This window comes from Cetorhinus maximus, chromosome 10 (genome assembly GCF_964194155.1).
Source record: "Cetorhinus maximus chromosome 10, sCetMax3.hap1.1, whole genome shotgun sequence".
Classification (NCBI taxonomy): domain Eukaryota; kingdom Metazoa; phylum Chordata; class Chondrichthyes; order Lamniformes; family Cetorhinidae; genus Cetorhinus; species Cetorhinus maximus.
Genome location: NC_135888.1, coordinates 82,469,463 through 82,496,515, shown reverse-complemented (window position 1 = coordinate 82,496,515; position 27,053 = coordinate 82,469,463). Strand labels below are relative to the sequence as shown.

Genomic DNA, 27,053 nt, shown 5'->3' with positions numbered 1-27,053 from the left:
GGATGCACAACCTCACCTCCACTGTAGAACCATACAGGAGATAAATCTTCAGTTATTTGATAAACTGTTAATTATGTCAATACCTATGACTTGTCAGAGAGACAAATACTTAACATTTATTCTATTTACCACTAGAGAGTATTCTTCACCATTAAAGTCAATAGGAGTTAAATGATAAACAAACAATAATTACAATATTATGAAAACCCAGTCGCGGCACAGGACACTTGTAAGTGAAGAGGGTTTAATCGCATTGTCTATAAAATCATCCAACTTGATATCTTGACATTATCAAGGGAATTATTGGTGGCTAAATTCCATCCAAGCAACACCACTACCATTCCAAGTCTAATAGAACAAAAATAAAGTGATTGAAGTCCACAGGCTGCAATGATCACAGATTTGTTAATGTACAAATGTGAGCTTTAGAAACAGGCAAACAATCACAATATTCAATCTAAAGTGGGAATTGGCATGCCCTATTGCTGCAGATTTACAGAATGGAGGGTGAGATACTTGGATAGACATGTTTACTTGAGTGTTAATCTCTCAACATTAGACATCTAAATTTGTGTGGTTTTTCAAAAATAACTTACCAGATTCATTTTTCTCAATTACTTCCACTACTTGACCTTGACGCACGCTGATCTCGGTGCTTTCCTGCTTGTCATAATTGGTCACTGCCACATATTGATCCAGGAAAAACTGGTCAGCAGATGACCCATCTCCACCTGAAACCAAAGAATCAACCTTCAAGGAACAGCATCAATTATAACATGGAACAGGCCACAACAAAATGGCTGCATTATTCTCTACAAGTAACCACAATATTCAGATCACAAACACCTAGAAATGCATTGCTGAGTCTACAAGGTTAGTGCTACAGAGCTTCATGTGAAGATAAGTTGTACAAAAGAATCAGACTCTGGAACAGTGCTATTTAATTTCGGTTAAGCGTTACATTTTGAAATAAAGTGCAGTACTGCAAAGATGTTGTTAAAGTTCAACAGTCAAATGTTGTAAGGCACTTAATGTGTTGCAATAAATTTCAAAGGAGTGCACTCAGAATCTGTATACATGGAAGAATCACAATAAATATTTAATCATGTTAAAATTTTTTGTAGTTACAAATTGATTGTTTCATATAGGACAATCCCAGTTGTCTCATATTTAGCCTTAGAATCCTATTTCCTGTTGCACTGGAAACACTCTCAATTTTAAGTATCCATGACTGCAAAAGTTGTTCATGTTGGTCTGGGTGCAGAGGAATGATCCCAGCACCTGAACAGGTAGATTCAAGCAATATTGCCCTCTTTAAATGAAGATGGGCATACCCTGACAGCTCACAGATGTGTGGGTTTGGGATTCTGGACAGCAGCATTGCTGGAAGCAGCCTTAGATAAGTGCTTAAAGAGGAAGGGAAGTTGACCAGGAAGGGACAGCGATCAGGAAGGATGAAGATTGGGAGGGTGGAAACTGAGAAGGAAGGCAGTTGAAAGGGGAGAAAACAATGGGCTAGCATTGGTCTATGGAACAGCAGTGGAGCCTGAGGAAACACTCCTCTAAGTTTCTGAAAGGTGAGGAGGCTTGACAGGGTAGACATTAAGAGGTTGTTTCCCCTGTCTAGGGAATCTAGGACATGAGGGAACAGTCTCAGGATAAGGGGTCGATCATTTAGGACTGAGATGACGAGAAATTGCTTCACTCAAAGGGTTGTGAATCTTTGGAATTGTCGACCCAGAGGTTTGTGGATGCACCATCGTTAATTATATTTAAGGCTGAGATAGACAAATTTTTGGTCTCTCAAGGAATCAAGAGATACGGGGAGTTGCTGAGAAAATAGAGTTGAGGCAGATCAGCCATGATCGCATTGAATGGCACAGCAGATTTTGCGGGCCATATGATCTACTCCTGCTCCTAACACTTATGTTCTTATGTTCCAAACCACCTAGCTGCAGAGTCAACTAAATATTTGGTTAAAAACTTAGCATTCTGATGGCAGTCTGCTGCAGTCTCTTTCAGGTCACCTGTAAGTCTCAAAGGTGGCCCAATGTTGACTGCGTTCAGGGGACCCAATTTTACAAAGGGCATTTCAAACAGGCATTAGGTCCTTTATTTGTATACGCAAAGGGTCTAATATTTATTCTGGTGTGGGAACTGGGCGTCTCTCTTTTTTGTCATATCAACATGACAGGTGGATCATGCACTTCTAGCTTGCAGTGAGCTCAATCTTCCTGCCCACATATTGGAGGCTTATGCTCATGCCTAAAAAATGGGCATGGGATTGTCCAATTTCTCAGCTCATTTGTCATCACTAGCGGTGTAGAATATTTTGGGGAATATTTTGCATTGTGGTCTCACTCCATAAAGTTTTCATGCATAGTTAAGAATAAGAGTTAAATCAACACAAATTAATGGGCCAATGGGGTTTCTATGTATTACATAAAATTAGACTCTTCCATTAATATAGGTGTTGCCGCAAAAACACATTTCCAGTGGCAAAAGAAAATATGGCTGACTGCAGCGCTTGCCTTATGCTCCTGCTCTCACCTTCTATTGGTCTACAAGAATAGACCTTACTTGTCAAGTAAAATGGTTGATTTGTGTGAACAACAAAGGAAAAGTGAACAAAACTTCTAATCAATTAAAAATAAAACAGAAAGTGCTGGAAAAGCTAAGCGATCCTGACAGCATCTGTGGAGAGAGAAACAGTTCATATTTTGAGTCCCAGATGACTCTTCTTTGGAAAGTTATATTTTACACTTCTCTCATTCTTGTTTGTCAGCCATGGCTTGGTCAGTACACTCATGCTTCTAAATCAGAGGGCAGAATAGTCCCAGATTTGCACTAAGAACGATAGCGAGGGGGGAAAAGGGCATTTGCGCAATGGCGGCTTCTCACGCCGTATCGCCCCAATCCTGCCTCATTGATCATACATTCCCGGGAAACACGCCATTTCGATGGTGGGCAGACTCTCACTTGCCCGCCATCTTGTGACCTTGTCGTTTCACCATGCCGGGTGCCGCACTTAAAGTGCAGCCGTGTGCACACCTCCCAGTGCTTCCAGCCCAGGACGGCTGCACAGAAGACATGGCCCCGAAAGGCAAGAAGACTGTAGCGACCACCCCTCCCCACCCTGGTTAAGTGATGCATCCCTCAAGCGCCTTTTGGACACCGTGGAGGTCTGCCGTGATGTCCTCTACCCCTAATCTGACCGCAGGAGGGGCAGCAACATTACCACTCTGGCTTGGTAGGCAATGGCAGTGGTGATCAGTGCCAACGTTGCACAGAAGAGGTTGGCCATTCAATGCAGATTGAGGACGAATGATCTCATCCATGCCGCCAGGGTAAGACAACCATCTCATCACTCTAAACTCACACACTCACAGGGCCATCACACATTTAGTGGCATCTCACTTACTGCCAGCTCAAAGGACATCATCACTCACTCTCTCATTTCCATCTGGCTAGCCTCATCTCCTCCTGGAGGCTGCCTCCTCAGCCCTCGCCATCTTGAGGCCACTTGTACAGATCAACTTGTGCCCCCACAGACACCCTGGGATACCCCCCTTCCTCAGTAGAGTCCTCGCCCTGTAGCCTCTTCCCTTGCCAGAGGCCACTTCTCCCCCTTCCCCAAGCAAGCCCTAGCCCTGCAGCCATTGAAAAGCTACACCTGCTTTATGGCTGATCTGGTAGGTAGAGACCAGCCCATGAGCCCCCTTAAAAGTGATGTGGTGCTGTCTGCTAAGCCTGGCACTGACGATTGCGAGTGCTGCCTGAAACAAGGTAGGCAAACAAACTTCGAAGTCCCAAGTGAAGTACAGCTCGCCAGGTGCACGTCGCCTGTGTGCAGTTGTGAAACATTGATATGCTCGGATGATCCTGCATGGGGGGGGATGATTCCAGTGGGCTGGCGTATAATGATATGCAGATGTATTACAATGAGGTTCCCAATGTCTAATGGCTGGAAGCGCGGACCGCCACTGACTTCCCAAGTAGTAGTAGGGTAGGGGACAGCATTAAACAAGAAATTAGAGATGCAAGTAACAAGGGTGCTACAGTAATCATGGGTGACTTTAATCTGCGTATAAGATGGGCAAACCAAATTAGCAATAATACTGTGGCAGATTAATTCCTGCAGCGAGTACATGATGGTTTTTTAGAGCAGTAGGTTGAGGAACCGAATAGGGAACAAGCTATCCTTGATTTGGTATTGTGCAATGAAAAGGAGTTAATTCATAATCTTGTTGTGCGGGGTCCTTTAGGGAGAGTGACCATAACATGATGGAATTCTTCATTAGGATGGAAAGTGAAGTAATCTGATCCAAAACTAAGATCCAAAATCTAAACAAAGGAAACTACGAATGTATGAGGGGTGAGTTGGCTAAGATAGATTGCGGAGGCATGTCATGAAAAGACATGACAGTGGATAGACAATGGCTAATATTTAAGGTATGAATGTATGCATTGCAACAGTTATACATTCTTTCTGGCGCAGGTAAAGTGGCCCAATCATGGCACACAAAAGAAATTAAGGATAGTATTAGATCCAAAGAGGAGTCATATAAAGTTACTAGAAAAAGTAGCAAGCTTGAGAATTGGGAGCAGTTTAGAATTCAGCAAAGGAGGACCAAGAGATTGATTAAGAGAGAAAAAATAGAATATGAGAGTAAACTTGCAAGCAACACAAAAGTAGACTGCAAAAGCTTCTATAAGTCTGTAAAAAGAAAAAAGACTAGAGAAGACAAAGGTAGGTCCCTTACTGTCCGAAATGGGAGCATTTATAATGGAGCACAAGGAAATGGCAGAGTAATCAAACAACAACTTTAGTTCTGTCTTCATGAAAGAAGACACAAATGACTTCCCGGGAATGCTAGGGAACCAAGGGTCTAGTGAGAAGGAGGAATTGAAAGAAATTAGTATTACTAAAACAATAGTGCTGGAGAAATGAATGGGACGGAAAGCCAATAAATCCCCAGGGCTTGATAATCTACATTCCAGGTTACAAAGGAGGTGGCCATGGAAATAATGGTTGTCATCTTCCAAATTTCTGTAGATTCTGGAACAGTCCCAGCAGATTGGAGGGGGGCAAATGTAACCCCACTATTTAAAAAAGGAAGGAGGGAGAAAACAGTGAATTACAGCCCAACATCAATGGTACGGAAAATGCGAGAGTCTATTATGAAGTATGTGATAACAGGACACTGGGAAAATATCAATGGGATTAGTGAAAGCCAACATGGATTCATGAAAAGGAAATCATGTTTGACAAACCTGCTGGAGTTTTCTTGAGGATGTAACTAGCAGAATAGATAAGGGAGAACCAGTGGATGTGGTGTATTTGGATTTTCGGAAAGCTTTTGATGAAGTCCCACATAAGAAGTTAGTGTGCAAAATTAAAGCACATGGGATTGGGGGTAATATATTGGCATGGATTGAGAATTAGTTAGCAGACAGGAAATAGACAGTAGGAATAAATGGGTCTCTTTCTAGAGTGGCAGGCGGTGACTAGTGGGTTACTGCAGGGGTCAGAGCTTGGGCCCCAGGTATTCACAATATATATCAATGGTTTGGATGAAGGAGCCAAATGTAATATTTCCAAGTTTGCTGACGACACAAAACTAGGTGGGAATGCGAGCGGTGAGGAGGATATAAAGAGGCTTCAAGATGATTTAGACAAGTTGAGCAAGTGGGAAAATACATGGCAGGTACAGTATAACATGGATAAGTGTGAAGTTATCCACTTCAGTAGGAAAAACAGAATGGCAGAGTATTAGTTAAATGGGGATAGGCTGGGAAATGTTTATGTACAAAGGTACCTGGGTGTCTTTGTACACCAGTCATTAAAAGCAAGCATGCAGGTGCAGCAAGCAGTTAGGAAGGCAAATGATATATTGGCCTTCATTGCAAGAGGATAGGGTGGAGGAGCAAGGATGTCTTACTGCAGCTGTACAGGGCCTTGGTGGAGTATTGTATGCCATAGAGGGAGTGCAGCAAAGGTTTACCAGTCTGATTCCTGGGATGACAGGATTGTCGTATGAGGAGAGATTGGGTCGACTAAGCCTGTATTCATTGGAGTTTAGAAGAATGAGATGGGATCTCATTGAAACATATAAAATTCTGACTGGGCTGGACAGACTGGATGCTGGGGTGATGTTTCCTCTGGCTGGGGGATCTAGAACAAGGGGTCACAGCCTGAGGATATGGGGTAGGCCATTCAGGACTGAGTTGAGGAGAAACTTCTTCACTCAAAGAGTGGTGAAGCTGTGGAATTCTCCACCACAGAGAGCTGTGGAGGCCAAGTCATTGAATATATTTAAGAAGGAAACAGACAGATTTCTAGATACTAAAGGCATCAAGGGGTATGGGGAGAGGGCAGGAGTGTGGCGCTTAGATAGAGGATCAGCCATGATCATATTGAATGGCAGAGCAGGCTCGAAGTGCCAAATGACCTACTCCTGCTCCTATTTTTTTTTCTATCCTTTTAATCCTAAAATTGAAGTTGTACTATTTTCTGTTCCCTGTCCTTTTATGAACTTCAGTTCATGGTGTCATGTCCCTTTTATTACCGCACATCTTAAATTTATTAATAAGACTTCTGTGCTTCAAATGCCTTTTGAAAATCCACATTAATAACATGGACTGTATTTCCATTAGTAATATATTGATCAAAAAATGTTATTAGGTTTGTCGGACACAACTTGCATTTTATAAATCTGTGCTGGTTATCTTTAATCAACCCATTTCTTTCCAGCTTATCGGCAATGGTTAAGCTTTTATAAGCCATAATAAAGCTAAACTGACAATGTTAGACTGACTAGTCTATAGTTACTTGGTTTATCCCTTTCTCCCTTTTTGAAGGGCGGTGTTACATTTGCAACCACAACTGTCCAGTCCTCTGATACAAACTCAATATACAAGGAAGTTTCAAAAAATGTGTTTAAAACTCAGCATTTTAGGACCCATGCCATCATGCTTTTTCACTTAGTTTCACTTTGTTTTCCTGTGCTGGTTCCTTATCTAGCTATCTTATCTAATTGTTCTACCTTTTCTTCTTGTATCATTTCAATTCCACCACAATCCTCTTGTGAAAATGTAGACACAGGCCTGGATTTTCATCCTCGAGGCAAGTAGTGGGGGTTGGGAGATTTCCCGGCTCCGCCCGCCCGCCTCAGGAGAAAGTGCCCGCGAAAGCAGGATCTTCAGTGCTGCGGGTCGCATGCAGGCTGGAGTTGGGCCAGCTGACCCGGGAAAACGCTTGGAGGCAGCCACAGGGCCTGCCGGGTGCTGAGGCAGGCTGTTTAAAAGGCCTGCCTCGGTGCTGTGGGACTTCGTCCCAGTTAAATTAAAAACATGAAAGCCCGCTGGCCCTCACCCCTCACAATCCCTCACCCTCCACACACTCCCCATGCCACCTCATGCCCCCCACCCACATTCCCATGTTCCCTCATACCCCCATGCCATGGGGGTGGGTGGAAGGACATAGTTTGGCATATTAGGCATAACTTGGCATAGGGGGTATGAGGAGGACCTTTTGAATTTACTTTTTAAAAGGTCCCCTCATGCAGATTAGGGTTCACGACTCCTCTGAGGGACCGTGAACCATGACTCTTTAAAAAACCTGGCCCGACTCCATGAAAATTGTGGAGGGGTAGGACATGCCCATCTCTGCAATGGAGTCGATCAGGTCAGGAGTGTAAGATGTGGGCATTTGACAGGAACCAGCCTGCAAACTTTAAAGGCACTCCTGAAAATCAGCCCAGGAATGGGGTCAGGAATCCTGGAATCAAGGCACGCCCGCCATTTTTAAAGGGCTCCCGAGTCATCCTGACTCAATGAAAATCCAGGCCAAGATATTCTATTTAATATCTCCACCAATTTTTCATCCACTAAAATTATTTCCTTTTAATCTCCAACTGTTCTTTAACTATTTCTCTACATTGTATGTGATTATGTGTGAGAACGGATGTATGTTAAAAATATTTTGGGGGAATATTGTGTTATTCTGTACAGAAGGCTGGGGGGGTGTGGTGGTGTGTGTGTCTGTGTGTGTGTGTGTGTGTGTGTGTGTGAGAAAGAGAGATTTAATTAAGTTGGGCAAGAGATTAATAGGGTTCAGGCTGTCTGGGGAGTTTGATACTTGAAAAAGATAGAGGTGTTAAGTTTGAGGTACAAGTAAATAGGCTAGATCTAACATTTGCATTTTTAGATAAGTTGAGAGTTTGTTTGAATATCATCAAAGGGGAGTCAGAGGTATAAAGAAACATGTTTGCATCTTGCAGGAGTTCCATTGGTAAATAGTGGTGGGGATGTTATATTGTATTGACTCGAAAGCAAAGACAAAATAGAGACATAAAAGGTTTTATATTTGGAAGGATTTGAGTTTCAAAGAGGTGTGAGAACAATGGAACCGGAGATGAAAGGGGAAAAAGGTATTTTAGAGTTACTGTGGACAGCTTAGCTGGAGAGGTAGCTGGAGCTGGTTAAGCTATAGCTGGAGCTCTGGGCTGGGAGAGGATGCCATTTGAACAAACCATCCAGGCAAGTCAGAAATTCTTAGGCTGCAACAAGTAGTTTTGTTCCGAAGTGGGTTCCACCACAGAGTGGAAGAGAGTAGAGGTCATGTGGTATGCCTTACTGCAGCTGCAGCAGTTTGCCTTGGATAATATTATTAGATTTTATAGTTAAACATCGATAAGGCTACATTGCCTGGAGGTGTGTGCTTGTGGGTCTATTCAAGTAGAGAGTTTTTTGGAGGGAATGTTTTGTAAAACTAAGTTTAACTGTGTAACTGCAATCTTGGGTGCTTAAGTTTTCTTTTATCTTTGCTAATAAAACTTTTAGTTTTAATTTTTTAAATCCCAAAAGTATTACTGGGCCTCTTAATGCTGAGGTCAGTACGTCATCTTCTCATTTTCAGAATACAAAAATAAAGGTATGGCCCGTAAAGTTAAGTTTCCATCTGGGATTTGGTTTGCACAGCAAATAACACCTGTTGTGGGCATAGCATTAAGAGGTCCTTTAAAATTTCCTGTTAAGTTACTTGTCTGTCTTTTTTCATGGTCTCTTCCTCATCTCCTATTTTGCTTCCCTTCAATTTTTCTGCACTGAGCTTGATTATCTTATATACTATGAGCCCCAGATTTGTCAAAGGCATTTTTTGAAATCTCATTCTAATTTCTCCAGCATTTGCTATACCACTTATTGTGGGAATATGTATAGGCTGCATCCTAATCATTTCCTGTTTGAACATTTCCTGTTGTTAGTACCATTTTTAAAAAAAAAATCTGAACTACCTGAATCTAGCTCTGCAGAAGTGTCATATTGGACTCGAAGCATTAACTCTGTTTCTCTCTCCACAGATGCTGCCAGACCTGCTGAGTTTTTCCAGCATTTTCTGTTTTGATTTTGGATTTCCAGCAGTATTTTGCTTTTATCTGAAATAATTGCCTTTTTATCTCATTAAAATTGGCTCTTATCCAGTCAAGTGCCTATATCAATGATGTTTGCTCTCCTTTTCAATTTTTAAACAAAACCTAGTTTTGTTTAAGGGTGCTGTTTGTAGATGTTTCCTGCCCCTAAATACCTACATGTCCCACTGAATTTTCTAGAATTGGATTCAGCATTGTTCTTTCCTTGTTGAACTAGAATAATCTGATGTAGAAAGCAGTCCTGGGTGCACTGTCGAAACTCTTCCTTTTCTTTGCCACATAGAGTGAAGTTTTAATGAGTCAAACTCAGATGATACAAAATTCTTCTTATGTCAAAGTTGTCAACCATTCCCACCAGCAGAATAGCAAAAGCCATAGAACAATGCCCGTGATTAGCCAAAATTCCGCAGTGGTCGATCCGGTTTAGCCAAACTTTAGTTCAGCACCAGCCAGAAAAAATAATGCCAAACATCTTTGCGAGAGAGGTGCTTCTGCAGAGCGAGCAAGCCAGCCTCTTCTGCCATGGGGTCATGTGATCATACCAAGCAATCAGGACAGACTGGTTAGACCTAAGCCCACTCAAATATGAAGTGCTGGACAAGCCATTATTTCATATTGAAATTTCTCTATGAAGCTATATGCACAGCATGAGAGTATGGTGAAACCAACGAGAAAGTTAAACATATTATCGGACAGAAGGTGAAGTTGATAGAGCAAGTGGAAACACATGGCAAGAAGCAGAAAGCGGACATTGCAAAGAGTGTGAGATTCTGCCATCAAGTTTGTCCACCAATCTGAAAACCAAGGGGAGCATCCTGGAACTGTTCAACAAACAGGCATTGTCTCCAGCAAGGAAGTGGATGAGAATGGCTACCTATCCTGACAACGAAGAAGCCCTGCTAAAGTGGTTCAAGGCAACCTGAGCAGTTGTATTTGTAGGCATTTTGGGTTACATAGAGATGCATTCATGCAGCAAATTATACCTCGGTGGCTATCATGAAGCTCTGCTTAAGTCGAAGTTCAAGGGATTTGACTCATCCAGAAATTACTGTATTTTACTTACACTGAGTCTCTTGGCTTCCTACTACAAATCCTTCCAACAAAACCTGCCTGCAACATGTAACTTTTTAACATTACTCTGGTTGTAGGAACAACTGACTCATAAAAAGTAAGGTTGAATTGCAGAAGGGCCCAGCCATTGCAAGCCTTTGAAGCGCCTCTTTGCAAATCCTTGAGGTGCATGGAGAGAAGCTAGAGACATCTCCCAAGCACCATCCTTCCCAAATGTGTGCATCAATAAGAAACATTAAAAGCAAGACCACGTTTGCCTGCTCAAGTATCTAAAAGATGTCACTAATTAATTCAAAGAAGCATGGTGTCCTGGTCAACATTCCTTCCTCAATTTACACCATCTAGACTAATTATCAGGTTATTCACTTATCTACAGTTTGTGAAAGCTTGCTGTGCACAAATTGGCTGCTGCGTTTACCTAACATCGGAATAGTGACTGCATTTTCAAAGCAATCAATTGGCTATAGAGTCTTTCGGGATGCCTTGGAGCTGTGATGAAGTGCTATATAAATGCAAGTTCCATCTTTCCTGTCCTTTCTTGTCTGTCTACTCAGTGATACACAGCCATATCATCAACTACAGTACCATCGCACACAGTATACTGTCACATAAATATATCTGAAGAGGTTTCATGCAGCCAACAACTTAACATTTTCCATCTTGTATTCCTACAGGTAACCACCTTAAGAACAAGTTGCAGGTCTGCAACTCTAAACATCCTGTATCACTTATTGTAAGAGTCACAAACATCAGAATAAGGTATCTATCCCAGACACTTTAAGGGAAAATGGTGGGCAAAGCTTTGAGCACATGTAGGAGGAGCAAATGGAGATGACAGTGAAGGGCATGACTCTGATGTAAGGAGGCAGGGGAGCTTGTGCCCTTTCTCAGTTGAAGTTCCTAAAGAACTAGGGCTTATTTATTTGAATGCAATTGCATTATGGAGTTATTTGAGACTGTTCAAAACATCCAGCAATGTTGAAGGGTCAATTGCCTGACAATACCTTTGGCATGAAAGCCTTAGGCTGATGGGGGAGTGGGAATTTGAAGCATAAAGGGAAAGACACAGTGGAGGCAACCTCACTGATGGTCTTGATCTTGGTGGCTAAGACATTCTTGAGCCCCTTGTTATTAGAGATGAGGAAGTTGGGGCCAGAGTAATGCAGCTGGTCATGTTGAGGGAAGAATGGAGTGAAGCTGTACACTTCTTAATGAGAGATCTGAAGCAGGGAAATTGGCAGTAGATCAGTTCAGATACTTACAAAACAATTCCAAGCATGATGAAGCATTGTTTCAAAATGTCAGAAGTCTGTTCCATGACCACTTGACAGTTGATTTTGTATGTGTTCACTTTCTCTCTGTGAATATTTTAAGCCTTTCATTGCCAGGGTTGCAGAGGAGAATTTTGGGTGGGTGGGCAGTTTTTTTTTTACTTAACTAACCTGCAGGGAGTGGAATGGTCAAAAAGTCGTGGGAAACCCACAACTTTCCCAACCACTGTGGTGTTTTAACTCAACTGCACATCTATGACATTACCAATCAATACCCTGCCCAGATGCCAACCTGGTTGGGGTTGAGCGTGGTGGGGGCATCGATTGGAGGTCTCATGGTGGAGGACATTCAGAGGCTGGATGTTTAGATTGGAGGCACTGGGTAGAAGGTTTTTTGGCGTGGGATGCAAGATCATGGAGACTCCTCAGGCAGACACCTGAATTCAGGAGACAGATGCACTCACTTCCTGGATCTGCCAAGTCCTCACCTCCACAAAGCTGCCGGGTTTCCCGGCAGTCAGGACCGACTGCAGCACCTTCTTGGAGTGGGTTGGTCACCTGGCCACCTTCTAGTCTCAGCTAAATCTGGAAATGGGCAGGCCGGAGGCAGGTCAGGAAACATATTTTTCAAACTTTAAATCTGCAGCAGACCCAAACTCACCCTTTTTTCTAAGGTTAAAATTCCCCTCTTTGTCTCTAGCGGTCTCCCTCAAATAATCAATGCACAGGGGACTGGCTTAAAAAAAATCATGACTTCATGGCATGGGGAGTGGGCATTGTCCTGCATAAACCCATGGGCTGGATTTTACAAGGCGCTGTGGTCCCCTCCCCCTCTGGCTACAAAGTCGGTAGGGAGCCCGCCTACAGGAAGAATGGCTGCCCAGCTGTCATATAATAGCCAACTGGCCTTCAATAGACTGGTGTTAGAGCCAAGAGCTGCCAGCCAATCGGATGAACAGCAGCTTTTTATCCCAGCAGAGCCAGGTGAGAACAGTGGCCACTGCTGGAACTACAGACAGCCCCCAATGGAGATCATCACTGGAGCCAGACAGCAACGTAAGAGAGGGGGAATTTCATCAGGGTCAGGCAAGCCCAGGCAAGGGGGGGTAATAGGGTGGGGGCTGGGTTTGAGAGGCGGGGTGGTGTGTGGGTGCCTCTGATGGGCACAGGGGATTTGCAAAGGTAGTTCCTCCCCCTCCACTTTGCCAACACCAGCCTGCACAGCTAAAGGTGCTTGGCGCATGGGCCTTCGTCTGCCTTGGGTAAAATAGTATGCGGGGGTGGGCTGAAAACTCTTAAGTTAGGCTTCAAGTAGCCCAAGGGTGGACGGGCTGGTCGATGACTCCACCAACCCACATAAAATTTCATACAGGTCGGGGGGGGGTGGACAAGTATTGGGCAAGATCTTGTGCCCTCCCCTGTGGTGAGTTTAGTGGTGGGGGGCATTTAATTATATAGGAGGGTGATGGGGGGTGGACCCCACCACCTTCCCAGCTCCACAGCAATTAAGTCCATGGCAAAAAGGCCCATACATGGCTTTCCCGCCCCGCTGCCAATTGAGGCCCTTAAGTGGGCAATTAATGCCTAATTAAGGATCTCATCCCAGGTCTGCTGGTATTAACCAAGCAGTGGGTGGGGGTGGGCTTGCAAAGTTGCCTGCATGACTAGCAAATCCTGGTGTGTTTGCTTGCCGGCTATTGCAGTGGGGTTTGGGAATGGGAGGTGGGGGGACAGTAGGAGGCCTTGAGGCCCTCGTTAAATGGCACTCAGTGTCTGATTGAGGGACCTGGCATGGGAAGGGGCGGGGGAACCGCTAAGAACCAATTCCCTATCCTTGCTGCATCCTCCCCTCCCGCCATCACTCACCTGTGGCCAAGATCCTGAGTCTCAGGCGGGTGTCATTCCAGCAGCAGCCACTGCCTCCCCAGAGGCGCTGCCATTCAATAGCACTGTCAGCCTCTGATTAGCCGGCAGCTCCCAGCAGGTTGGTCTTCCACCCCTAGAATCCTGATCCTGGGGAAAGGCCCGCCGATGGGCTGTCAAATGCCCGATTGGCATGTAATACTGGCGGGCCTTCCCAGAAAGAGGCTCTCACCAGATTTCCAGTTGGTGGCTGAGACCCTGTCACTGATGGAAGATTCCGCCCAGTGGTTTTACAAGCCTTCAAATCCACCAGCAGTGGATCAAAAAATCCAGCCCCATATGTCTGGTCACTGATACCTGGATACTGAAGGAGTGAAACTTTTGAGTTCATGAACTACATCGTAATGAAAGGACTTAGATATTCACCTGATAACTCTATTGACTTTGGAGAAACCTACAAGCTGAAAGATTTGCAATGCCTTATCATTCTGATGTTCCTTTTCCCTAGGGAATGTGATAAAATTGTTTCTCTTGGTGAACTAAACATCAACGATCTGCTTGATGCAGCAGTGCACTGCAGATTGTGGCATCCTTGAATGACATGCAGACAAGAAATTAAGGTTGTCACCTTGGCTGCCACCAGCAACAGTAGAATTGTTAGAATGACTATTGTTGCCTCATCACCTTCCTGCTGACCTTTAGCATACAAAGTTCTCTGGCAGGCCCAGGTAACTGGATGTAAGCAGACTTCATTCTGTGCAAAAGCATTCCTTTATTTCATCCTCTTCTGATGCCTCCAGAAAAAGAGCAGTACTGAATACTATGCACAATAGCTGTGACAAAAATTAAATTTGAAAGTGGCTCAGCTTTAAGAAACTACTGCTGTGAAGGCCAGAACATGGTTGTGCTTTAACATGCATGTTCTATGGGCAGGTGTTTAACACAGCAACACTACCCATGTATAAAACTGGTAGAATTGAATAAGCACTCATTAAACTGTGAAAATGGATCTCTCAGCTGGAAAGCAATGGGAAATCAGCATGGACCCAGCAAAAATGGAACTTGTGCCATTTCGAGGCACTCAATTAGGCTGCCAGAATTCTCCTATAACTCTCAAACTCGACTGCTAGAAGATCTGAACTGCAGCCAGCAGCCATGTTTTTTGTTCCAAAATTACATTCTACCCTAGTGTTACTGAACAATGACAACTTCAAATTCTCAAACCAAACCTCTGCACATAAGTGGAGTTTGTGGAACACACACAGGATAAAGTCACCATTAATTAATTACCACAAAGAACAGTAGAAGAAGCTTTCCAAGACAGATTCAATTTATTACCTAGAGCAACATACAATGGTAAAGAGCAGAATCTCAGCCAGCTCTCCTCCAAAGCTTAATATTTCTCTCTCTCGTGGGACTCAAAACTAATGATATAGAAGTGTAAATGTGACAGTTGGATTGCATTGGATACCCTCATGAAAATAATTATTTATTATTCATGGTAATTCTAGATTAAAAATGGTATGATTGGAGAAATACCATGATAAAGACCAGAAAAATGTGAGTAAACAGCATGTGAAGAAATATTAAATCGTTGACAGAAATATCAAATGCTAAGTATGCTGATGTTGAAATAGATACTCAAAACGTGCCAATTATGAATATGAAATACAGATTACTACATCCAAATGTCTACACCCAGAATATTAATGATAGCTCTATAACACAAGATTCAATAAGAATTTCTGTTAACCTCCTGTTCCTGAAATTACATCATATTTGCAATAGTTGCAAATCATCAGGCAAGGTAACCTTTAAGAAAGAAAGGCTCTTTTTAAACTCAATTATACTGGTTGTCTGTTTTCCAAGTAGCAAAACTGCTCATTTTCTGTTTTACCCAGTACACTATGCCTGGCAAATGATCCAAACAACTCATTGACGATTGCAAGAGTGCCATCAGAAAGCAATTAGAAATATCTTGACTGATGCTCAACCTAAGAGATATTTTCCTACTGTCATTGCATAATGTGTTTATTCTTAAGTAGATTTCCACAGCTTTTACAGCTGCAAGTACATCTAGATTAAAAAACAGACATTATTCACATGACAATATGGGATACAAGCAAAAATACACAAAATTGAAGTTATGATAGGATAAAGGTTTAGTGATTATAAACAGGCATTTCCTACTCTGTGTTTGTTTCGTAATGCTGGCTACCACCTCACATGTGAGAATCTAACTTTATCACAATATGTCAGATAAAAGCAAAACGAGTAAAGGTTGGTTGCTGCATTATCAACTGTAGTTGACAGCCAGAAAAGCCAATGAAAATTACGAGATAAAAACTTCAGAAAAATCAGGAGGGATTCCATACATTTTCGCTGTGGGTTTCCCCAATTAACTTGTAATCTGGACAATTTGCAAATGATCTTTCATTCATTCAGGCACCACCAGGCTCTCTGAATCACAATAAGCACTTTGCAGTTTCGATGGGAGACTAGTTAAGCAACAGCCTGACATGTGCCATCCTCACAGAATCATACCTTACAGATAATGTCCCAGACTCCACCATCACCAGCAGGACAGACCCAGCAGAGGTGGCAGCACAGTGGTATACAGTCGGGAGGAAGTTGCCCTGGGAGTCTTCAACATCAACTCTGGACCCCATGAAGTCTCATGGCATCAGGTCAAACATGAGCAAGGAAACGTCCTGCTGGTTATCATGTACTGCCCTCCCTCAGCTGATAAATCAGTGCTCCTCCATGTTGACTATCACTTCAAGGAAGCACTGAGGGTGGCAAGTGCGCAGACTGCTCTCTGGGTGGGGGACTTTAATGTCCATCACTAAGAGTGGCTCAGTAGCACCACTACTGACCGAGCTGGCAGAGTCCTAAAAGACAAAGCTGCTAGGCTGGGTCTGCGGCAGGTGGTGAGGAAACCAACAAGAGCGAAAGACATACTTGACCTCATCCTCACCAACCTGCCTGCCGCAGGTGCATCTGTCCATGACAGTATCGGTACGAGTGACCACTGCACAGTTATTGTGGAGACGATACCCTCCATTGTGTTGTGTGGCACTACCACCGTGCTAAATGGGTAGATTTCGAACAGATCTAGCAACTCAAGACTGGCATCCATGAAGCACTGTGGGGCATCAGCAGCAGTAGAATTGTACTCGAACACAAGCTGTAACCTTATGGGTCGGCATATCCCCCATTCTACCATTACCATCAAGCCAGGGGATCAACCCTGGTTCAATGAAGAGTGCAGGAGGGCATGCCAGGAACAGCACACCTAAAAATGAGGTGTCAACCTGGTGAAGCTATAAGGCAGGACTACTTGCATGCCAAACACCATAAGCAGCAAGTGATAGACAGAGCTAAGCGATCCCACAACCAACGGATCAGATATAATCTCTGCAGTCCTGCCACATCCAGTCGCGAATGGTGGTGGACAATTAAACAACTCACTGGAGGAGGTATAAATATCCCCATCCACAATGATGGGGGAGCCCAGCACATCACTGCAAAAGATAAGGCTGAAGCATTCACAACAATCTTCAACCAGAAGTGCCGAGTGGATGATCCATCTCGGCCTCTTCCGGATCACAGATGTCAGTCTTCAGCCAACTTGATTCACTCCACGTGATATCAAAAAACGGCTGAAGGCACTGGATAATGCAAAGGCTATGGGCCCTGACAACAATCTGGCAATAGTACTGAAGACTTGTGCTCCAGAACTTACCGCGCCCCTAGTCAAGCTGTTCCAGTACAGCTACAAAACTGGCATCTACCCGGCAATGTGGAAAATTGCCCAGGTACGTCCTGTACACAAAAAGTAGGACAAATCCAACTGGGCCAATTACCGCCCCATCAGTCTATTCTCGATCATCAGTAAAGTAATGAAAGGGGTCAACAACAGTGCTATCAAGCATTAGTTGCTTAGCTATAACCTCCTCACTGATGCCCAGTTTGAGTTCCACCAGGGTCACTCAGCTCCTGACCTCGTTACAGCCTTGGTTCAAACATGGACAAAAAAGCTGAACTCCCGAGCTGAGGTGAGAGTGACTGCCCTTGACATCAAGGCAGCATTTGACTGAGTGTGGCATCAAGGAGCCCTAGCAAAACTGGAGTCAATGGGAATCAGGGGGAAAGGGAAAATTCTCTGCTGGTTGGAGTCATACCTAGAACAAAGGAAGATGGTTGTCATTGTTGGAGGTCAGTCATCTCAGCTCCAGGACATCACTGCAGGGGTTCCTCAAGGTAGTGTTCTAGGGTCAACCATCTTCAGCTGCTTCATCAATGACCTTCCTTCCATCATAAGGTCAGAAGTGGAGATGTTCTCTGATGATTGCACAATGTTCAGCACCATTCGCGACTCCTCAGATACTGAAGCAGTCCATGTCCAAATGCAGCAAGACCTGGACAACATCCAGGCTTGGGCTGACAAGTGGCAAGTAACATTCAAGCCACACAAGTGTCAGGCAATGATGACCTCCAACAAGAGAGAATCCAATTATCGCCCCTTAATGTTCAATGGCATTATTATCACTGAATCCTCCACTATCAACATCCTAGGGGTTACCATTGACCAGAAACTGAATTGGACTAGCCATATAAATACTGTGGCTACAAGAGTAGGTCAGAGGCTAAGAATCATGCGATGAGTAACTCACCTCCTGACTCCCCAAAGCCTGTTCACCATCTACAAGGCACAAGTCAGGAGTCTGATGGAATACTCCCAATTGCCTGGATGAGTGCAGCTCCTGAGAAACTGGACATCGTCCAGGACAAAGCAGTCCGCTTGATTGGCGCCATATCCACAACATTCACTCCCTCCACCACCGACGCACAGTAGCAGCAGTGTGCACCATCTACAAGATGCACTGCAGGACTTCACCAAGGCTCCTTAGACAGCACCTTCCAAACCCACGACTACTACCACTAGAGGGACAAGGGCAGCAGATAGATGGGAACACCACCACCTGGAAGTACCCCTCCAAGTCACTCACCATCCTAACTTGGAAATATATCGCCGTTCCTTCACTGTCGCTTGGTCAAAATCCTGGAATTCCCTTCCTAACAGCACTGCGGGTGTACCTACACCACATGGACTGCACCGGTTCAAGAAGGCAGCTCACCACCACCTTCTCAAGGGCAAAGAGGGATGGGCAATAAATGCTGGACAGCCAGCAAAGCCCTCATCTCCTGAATGAAAAAAAATAAACTTTTGCATCAAAACCTACCTCATCACATGCAAATTCTGACCAGGTACTGAGAGTGCCAGCATCCATAATATATAGCCCAGTAAGAGTCAGCACCTTTCAGAAATAGAAGAAAAGGGTGCATGTATTTCTGGTGGTTTTTGTAATCATTTAACGTTATATGGAAATGGGGAATCATTCGTGGTAGCCTTGTGGTAAAATGGACACCAGTGAATCTTAATCCCACACGTTTGGCAAATGTTAATGATTTTAAAAAAAATAGATGTACAGTTGATACCCCAAAACAGTATAATCAGAAAAGAGAAACGGAGATGGAAATGAGTTTTTAAAAATTGCTACCCGGCAATTATCAGGACAAGAAGTCATGAGGCAGACACATGTTTTCTGTGGAAAAATGTATGTCTGCTCTCAATCAAGGATCTGAGTCATAACCAAATGTCCAATGCCTGCTTTAAATTTTAAATGAAAACATATGCAACAATATCCAACGGCAATACAAGGGGAGTTTAATCCTTTCAGCTTATCTCTGCCAGAGTATTTGTACTGAAGTTACAGAGGGATCAACTGACACTTGCATGCTTTTTGCAAGTGGATCTAATATGTGTAAATATACATGGTTGAGTATGGAGTCAAGCTAAGAAAAGTGAAGCCTAATTGTACTGTAAATAACCATAATGTTTTACTTTAACAAGACTAATTCAAAGCTATACTGTAATTATGCTCATTTTTATTTCATTCAGGTCAGAAGTCAGGGTACTAAAATTAGCCTCAGTATCCTTGGGCTAGGAAGTGTGGAATGGATGGATAGGAGGTAGAATCAGCGAGGTTTCTCAATCCTGATGGTACCTAAAGGTTCCAGCTGGATTAAGTGTGTTTGTGGACAGTAGCACAGTGGTAATGTTACAAGACTAGTATTCACAGAGACCTTGATTAATGCTCCAAAGGCAGGAGTTCAAATCCCACCATGCCATTTAAATTCAATTAGTTCATAGATCTAGAATCAGTAATGATAATTATGAAACTACCAGACTGTCACAAAAACCTATCTGGTACTTCAGGGAATGAAATCTGCAGTCCTCACCCAATCTGGCCTACATGTGACTCCAGATCCACCCTCAAAACTGGACATCTATGAAGTGCTGCGCACCATCAGCAGTAGTAGAATTATAGGACCATAGGAAATAGGAACAGCAGTAGGCCATTTGGCCTGTCAAGCTTGCTCTGCCATTCAAACAGATCATGGTTGATCATCTGCCTCTCGCGCCATTTTCCCCACTATCATCATGAAGAGAATTTTCTCCCCGTCTGGGGGGGTTGTGTGGAAACGGGTGCGGGCATGCACGCGGCCAATTGGTGCCCGTGATTGGCTGGGCGCTGCCATTTTATGTGGGGGGGGGGGTGTTGGGCCAATTAAGGCCTGCCCAGCGTGATGTGCACCTGGAAGCGCTGACCGCTCCCTGTGCCGGCCCGGGGGGGGGTTGCCTGAGTTGGGGCCTGCGCTCTTTTGCATGCAGACATCCCCCTGAGGCACAGAGCTGTCTCAGGGAGATTAGTTCAAGTTAAAAAATTTTAATTAAGGAAAAGAAAATTTTTTAGGACATGTCCTCTCATGTGAAAGTGTCACATGAGCTGAGACATGTCTATGAATTTTACTAAAAAATTTTTCAAATCTTTAAAAACCTTCATGAAACCTCATCCCGTGCGTGGATGAGGTTCCATGAAAAATGCGAAGGCCACCTGGGCTCTTCACCTGCCCGCCAACCTTAAGGTTCGACAGGCAGTTCAGTTTATTGTTTTAATTGATCGTTAACTGGCCTTAATAGGCCTTTGACAGTTCAGCAGGCGCACAGCCGACTTGGGTGCACGCCCGCCGAACTGAAAATCTGAATGACACACGGTGACATCAGGACGCACGCCTGGTGTCATTTTACTCTTCTGTGAGCAGGCCCCGCCTCCACTCGCCGAGCTGAAGATTCTGCCCCATATCCCTTGATGTCATTAGTGTCCAGAAATCTATCAATTTCTGTCTTGAACATGCTCAATGACTGAGCTTCCACAGCCCTCTGGGGTAGAGGATTCCAACGATTTACCACTGGCTGCGTGAAGAAATTCCTCCTCAACTCAGTCTTAAATGGCCAGCCCCTTATTCTTAGACTGTCTCCTGGTTCTAAACTCACCAGCCAGGGGAAACATCCTATCAAAAGTTCTACCCTGTCAGGTCCTGTAAGGATTTAGTAAGTTTCAATGAGATCACCTCTCATTCTCTGAAGCTCTAGAGAATACAGGCCCAGCTTCCTCAATCTCTCCTCATAAAACAATCCCGCCATCCCAGGGGTTAATCTGGTGAAACTCCGTTGCACTACCTCTATGGCAAGAACATCCTTCCTTAGATAAGGAATCCAAAGAGGTACACAATACTCCAGATGCACTCTCACCAAGGCTCTATACAATTGCGGCAAGGCATCTTTACTCCTGTACTCAAATCCCCTCATGATGAAAGCCAAAATACTATTTGCCTTCCTCACTGCTTGCTGCACCTGGTGCTAGCTTTTAGTGACTCATGAACAAGGACACCCAGGTCCCTTTGGACATCAACCTCTCACCATTTAATAAATACTCTACCTTTCTGTTTTTCCTACCAAAGTGAATAACTTCACACTTATCCACATTATATTTCATCCGCCATGCTCTTGCCCATTCACTTCGCCTGTCCAAATCCCCTTGAAGCCTCTTTGCATCTTCCTCACAATTCAAATTCCCACCTAGTTTTGTGTCATCAGCAAACTTGGAAATAGAACATTTAGTCCCCATATCCAAATCATTTATATTGGTTGTGGACAGCTGTGGCCAAAGCACTGATCCTTGTGGTAACCCACTAGTAACAGCCTGCCATCCTGACAATGACCCGTGTTTCCTACTCTCTGTTTTCTGTCTGTTACCCAATTCTCAATCCATAGCAGCATACTTCCCTCAATCCCATGTGCTCTAATTTTGTTTACTAACCTCACATGTGGATGCACCACAGCCACCGGTTCTCCTTTATCTATGCCACAAGTAACATCCTCACATACCTAAAGAAGCTTTTACAGTCCATCTTCATGTTACTCGCTAGCTTGCATTCATATCCTCTTTTCAGTTTCTTGGTCATCCTTCGCTGGATTCTGAACTGCCCTCAATCCTTACACATACCACATTTCCTGGCAACCTTATAAGCCACTTCCTTTAATCTAATGCCCTGTTTAACTTCTTTTGTTAGCCTCTTTTGTTTTTAACCACAATCTGTAACCTCAAGGCCCGACATATCCCTCCCTCTACCATTATCATCAATTGAGAGGAACAATGCTAGTTCAATAACGGGTTAGGAAAGCATTCAATTTGAGCTAAGAAACAATAGAGGCACAATTACATTAGTGAGTGCGTTCTATTGGCCACCAACTAGAGGGAGAGGTATAGAGAAACAAATTTGCAAATAAATTACAGGGAGGTGAAAAAACTATCATGTAGTTATAATGGAGGAGTTTAATTATTCTAACATAGGCCGGAATAATAATGTTCAGGAGTATTTCCTAAATCAGTATGCTTCCAGCCCACCAAGGAAGATGGCATTGCTGTATCTGGTTCTGTATGGGGAATGAGGTGGGTTAAGTGAATAAAACGACTGTAGGGTAACAGTTAGGGAAAAGAGATCACAGTATCATAAGGTTTGGATTAGCTATGGAAAGGACATGGACCAACTGAGGGCAAATATAATTATGTGGGGCAGGACCAATTACAGTATGATGAGAATGGATTTGGCTCAAGTAAATTGGAAACAAAAAATGGCAGAAGAAAAACGGTTAAGGAACAAAGGACTGCTTTTAAAGGGGAGATGGTTTTGGTTATAGACAAGGTACATTCCCACAAGGGGGAAAGGTAGCACAAAAATGAATAAAGAAATAGAAAGTAAGATGAAGCAAAATATACAACTGAGAATCAGGCTGAATATAAAAAGTTCAGATGGAAATAATAAGAAAAAGCAAAGCAAGATTATGAATAGAGACTGGCAGCTAACATAAAAGGGAATCCAGAAGTCTTCCATTGGCATATAGATAGCAAAATGGTAATAAAGGAAGGGATGGGGCCAATTAGGGGCCAAAATGTGGAGCTATGCATGGCAGGAGAGGGCATGGTTCGATAGTAAATAAGTACTTTGCATATGTCTTTACCAAGGAAGAAGTTGCATCTAAGTCATAGTGAAACAATAGGTAGTTAAAACAGTGGATAGATTAAAAATTGATGACAGAAGGTATTGAAAGACTGGCTGTACTTACAAGTCACCAGGACCAGATGAGATGCATCCAAGGATATGAAGGGAAGTATGGATGGAAATGGCAGACATTGGCCATAATCTGCCAATCCTCTTTAGATGCAAGGGTAGTCCCAGAGGTCTGGCGAACTACAAATTTCGCACCCTTGTTTAAAAAAGGAAGTAAGGATAAGCTCAGCAACCTCAGGCCAGCCAGTTTAACCCTGGTGGTGGGAAAGATTTTAGAAATGATAATCCAGGACAAAACTAACAGCCACTTAGACAAATGGACAAATTAATTAAGGAAAGCCAGGACGGACTTGTTATAGGCAAACTGTGTCTAATTAACTTGATTTGAGTTTTTTGATGAAGTAGCAGATGGTTAAAGAGGATAATACAGTTGATGTGGTGTGCACAGCCTTCCAAATAATATTTGACGAAGTACCAGATAACAGGCCCGTCAACAAAGTCAAAATCCATGGAATAAAAGGGACATAGATAAGAAGTTGACTGAGTGGCAAGAAACAGAGAGTAGTGTTGAATGGTTCTTATTTTTTGGACAGGCGGAAGGTTTATAGTGGGGTTCCACAGGGGTCAGTACTAGGACCACGGGTTTTCTCGATCTATATTAATGACCTTGACTTAAGTGTGCAGGGTACAATTTCAAAATTTGTTAATGACACGAAACTTGGAAGTTTTGTGAACTGTGAGGAGAATAGTGATAGACTCCAGGAGGACATAGACAGTCTCATGGAATAGGCAGCCTTGTGGCAGATGAAATTTAACAGAGAGGAGTGTGAAATGATACATTTTGGTTGGAAGAATAAAGAGAGGCAATATAAAATAAAGGATACATTTCATAAGGCGATGCACGAGCAGAGGGACATGGGTTGTATGTGCACAAATCTTTGAAAGTAGTAGCACAGGTTGAGAAAGTGTTTAATGAGGAATACGGGTCCTGGGCTTTGTAGATAGAGGCATATATTACAAAACCATGGACATTATGGTGAACTTTCATAAAACACTGGTTGAACCTCAATTGGAGAATGGTGTCCAATTCTGGGGTAGCACACTTTAGGAAGGATGTGAAGGCTTTAGAGAGGGTGCAGAAAATGTTTGCAAGATTGGTTCCAAGATGGAGGAACTTCAGTTACATGGATAGATTGCAGAAACTAGGGCTTTTCTTGTTGGAGAGAAAGTGGAGAGAAGATTTGATAGTGTTGTTGGAAATCATGAGGGGTTCAGACAGAGTAAATAGTAACAAACTGTCCCCAACTTGCAAAGTTCACAAACCAGAGGACACCGATTTAAGGTGAATGAAGGCAAAAGAACCAATGGTGACATGAGGAAAAGCTTTTTTACACAGCAAGTGTTTAGGATCTGGAATGCACTGCCTGAAGGTGTGATGGAGGCAGATTCAATCGAGGTTTTCAAAAGAGAACTGAATAATTATCTTAAGAGGAAAAAATTGCAGGGTTATGGGGAAAGGGTGGGGAGAGAGACAAACTGAGTTGCACTTGCAGAGAGCTGGCATGGACATGAAGGGCCACATGGCTTTCTTTGGTATGGAACCATTCTATGATACTATACCAGAAGCAGCACCAGGCATACCTAAAAATTAAATGCCAAACTGGTGAAGTTACAATATAGGACTCCAGGCATGCTAAATAGTGAAAGCAGCTATAGTGACACAGCTAAATGGATCCCACAAACAAGAGATCAGATCAAAGCTCTGCAGTCCTGCCATATCCAATTGTGAATGGTGGTGAAAAATTAAATAACTAATCAGACAACAAGGCCCCAGAAACATTTGCATTCTCAACAATGGGAGAGCCCTACACACCAGTGCAAAAGACAAGGCTAAAGCATTTGCATCATCTTCAGCTAGAAGAGTCGAGTCGACGATTCATGGTTCAGGTGAGGTGAGAGTGACTGCCCTTGACACCAAGGCAGCATTTGACTGAGTGTGGCATCAAACTGCCCTAGCAAAATGAAGTCAATGGGAACACAAATCTGCGAATTTGTTTGTATCCACACAGTGAGTGGTTAGCGCCTGGAATGCACTGCCTGAGAGTGTTGTGAGGTAGGCTCAATTCAGGCATTCAAGAGGGAATTAGATGATTATTTGAAAAGAAACAATGTGTGTGGTTACGGGGAAAGGGCAGGAGAATCGCACTAGGTGAAATGCTCATTCGGAGAGCTGGTGCAGACACAATGGGCTGAATGGCCTCCTCCTGTGCTGTAACAATTTTGTGAATCAAGAGATAAACTCTCCACTGGTTGGAGTCATACCTAGCATAAAGAAAGATGGCTGTGGTTGTTAAAGGCCAATCATCACAGCCCCAGTTTACCATTGCAGGAGTTCATCAGGATAGTGTTCTAGGCCAAACCATATTCAGCAGCTTAATCCATGACTTCTACTCCATCATGATGTCAGATGTGGAGATGTTCGCTGTTGATTGCACAATGTTCAAATCAATTGTGACTCCTCAGATACTGAAGCAGTCCATATCCATATGCAGCAAGACTTGGTCAACATTTAGGCTTGGGTTGACAAGTGGCAAGTAATATTTGCACCATATAAGTGCCAGGCAATGACCATTTCCAACATGAGAGAGGTTAACCATCTCCCCTTGATATATAACAACATTACTATCGCTGAAGCCCCCACCATCAAATTCTGGGGGCTTACCATTGACCAGAAACTGAGCAGAACCAGCCATATAAATACTGTGGCTACAAGAGCAGGTCAGGCGTTGGGAATTCTGCAGGAAGTGGCTCCGCTTCCGTCTCCTCAAAGCCTGTCCATCATTTATAAGGCACAGGTCAGGAATGCGGCATCATAATCCCCACTTGCCTGGATGAGTGCAGCTCCAGCAACACTCAAGAAGCTCGATATCATCCAAGTCAAAGCAGCCTGCTTGATTGGCTCCCTATCCATCACCATAAACCTTCAATCCCTCCATAAACTGGCGGAGATTGCCGAAGTGTACCACCTGCAAGACGCAGTGCAGCAATTTGCCAAGGCTCCTTCAACAGCCCTTACAAACCCGTGACCTCTATGTCTAAAAGGCAGGGCAGCAGGTCAATGGAAACACCACCAACTGTAAGTTCCCTTCCAAGTCACACACCATCCTGACTAGGGGCTAGATTGCTGTTCCTTCGCTACCACTTGGTTAAAATCCTAGAACTCCATTTCTAACAGCACTGTGGGCGTACCTAAACAACATAACTTACAGTGGTTCGAGAAGGTGGTTTACCACAATCTTCTCAAAGGCAATTAGGGATGGGCAATAAATGCTGGCTATACTAGTGATGCTTACATTCTGTGAACAAATAAAGAAAATGAACTAGGTGAGCATGGTTTTGTGCTCAGCTAAGACATCCTCTTTGATAAAATAGCCTGTTGAAGCTCACTGTCTAGGTTAAGGTATGAAGAATGACCACTTAAGGGAGATATTGAGGCTGCTACTATATTTGGAGCTGCATTCTGACAAAAGGCAGTTCTTTCAGGAAAGGAAAGTGGGGGTGGGCAGTGGAAGTGGTTGATTTTTTTAAGAACGGTATCCCAGTAGTGGGAGAGCCAATTCAAACAAACTTCAAATGTACCACAAGCAATATACAATCCACCCTTCTCTGGAGCAATATTGGAGAGGATGTGGTCAGATAGTCATATTTCAGCATATCTCTGGTCATGTCCTTGATCAAACCACATTCTGGGAATGATCTGGGATAGCACAATGTGGCCAATATTGAGATCTCGTCAGACCCATGCTCTTGCCTACTGGACCTGTCCCCAGAGATGCCTGGATCACCTGAGGTTCAGATTAGCACAACTCTAATTAATGGAATGATACAGGAGGGGGCCATGTGACCTATCATGCCTGTACTGGCTCTTTGATAGAGC

The 27,053-nt window shown here is 43.6% G+C and overlaps 1 protein-coding gene across 2 annotated transcripts in view; it reads right to left on the bottom strand.

Moving 5' to 3' along the window:
- The window catches only part of sh3pxd2b (SH3 and PX domains 2B), a 286,400-nt gene that overhangs the window by 43,916 nt on the left and 215,431 nt on the right, over nucleotides 1-27,053 (bottom strand). For both annotated transcript variants that reach the window (XM_078550692.1, XM_078550693.1), the window contains one exon: nucleotides 597-731. In XM_078550692.1, the coding sequence (XP_078406818.1) occupies nucleotides 597-731 (135 nt within the window). The remainder of the gene's footprint in view (nucleotides 1-596; nucleotides 732-27,053) is intronic.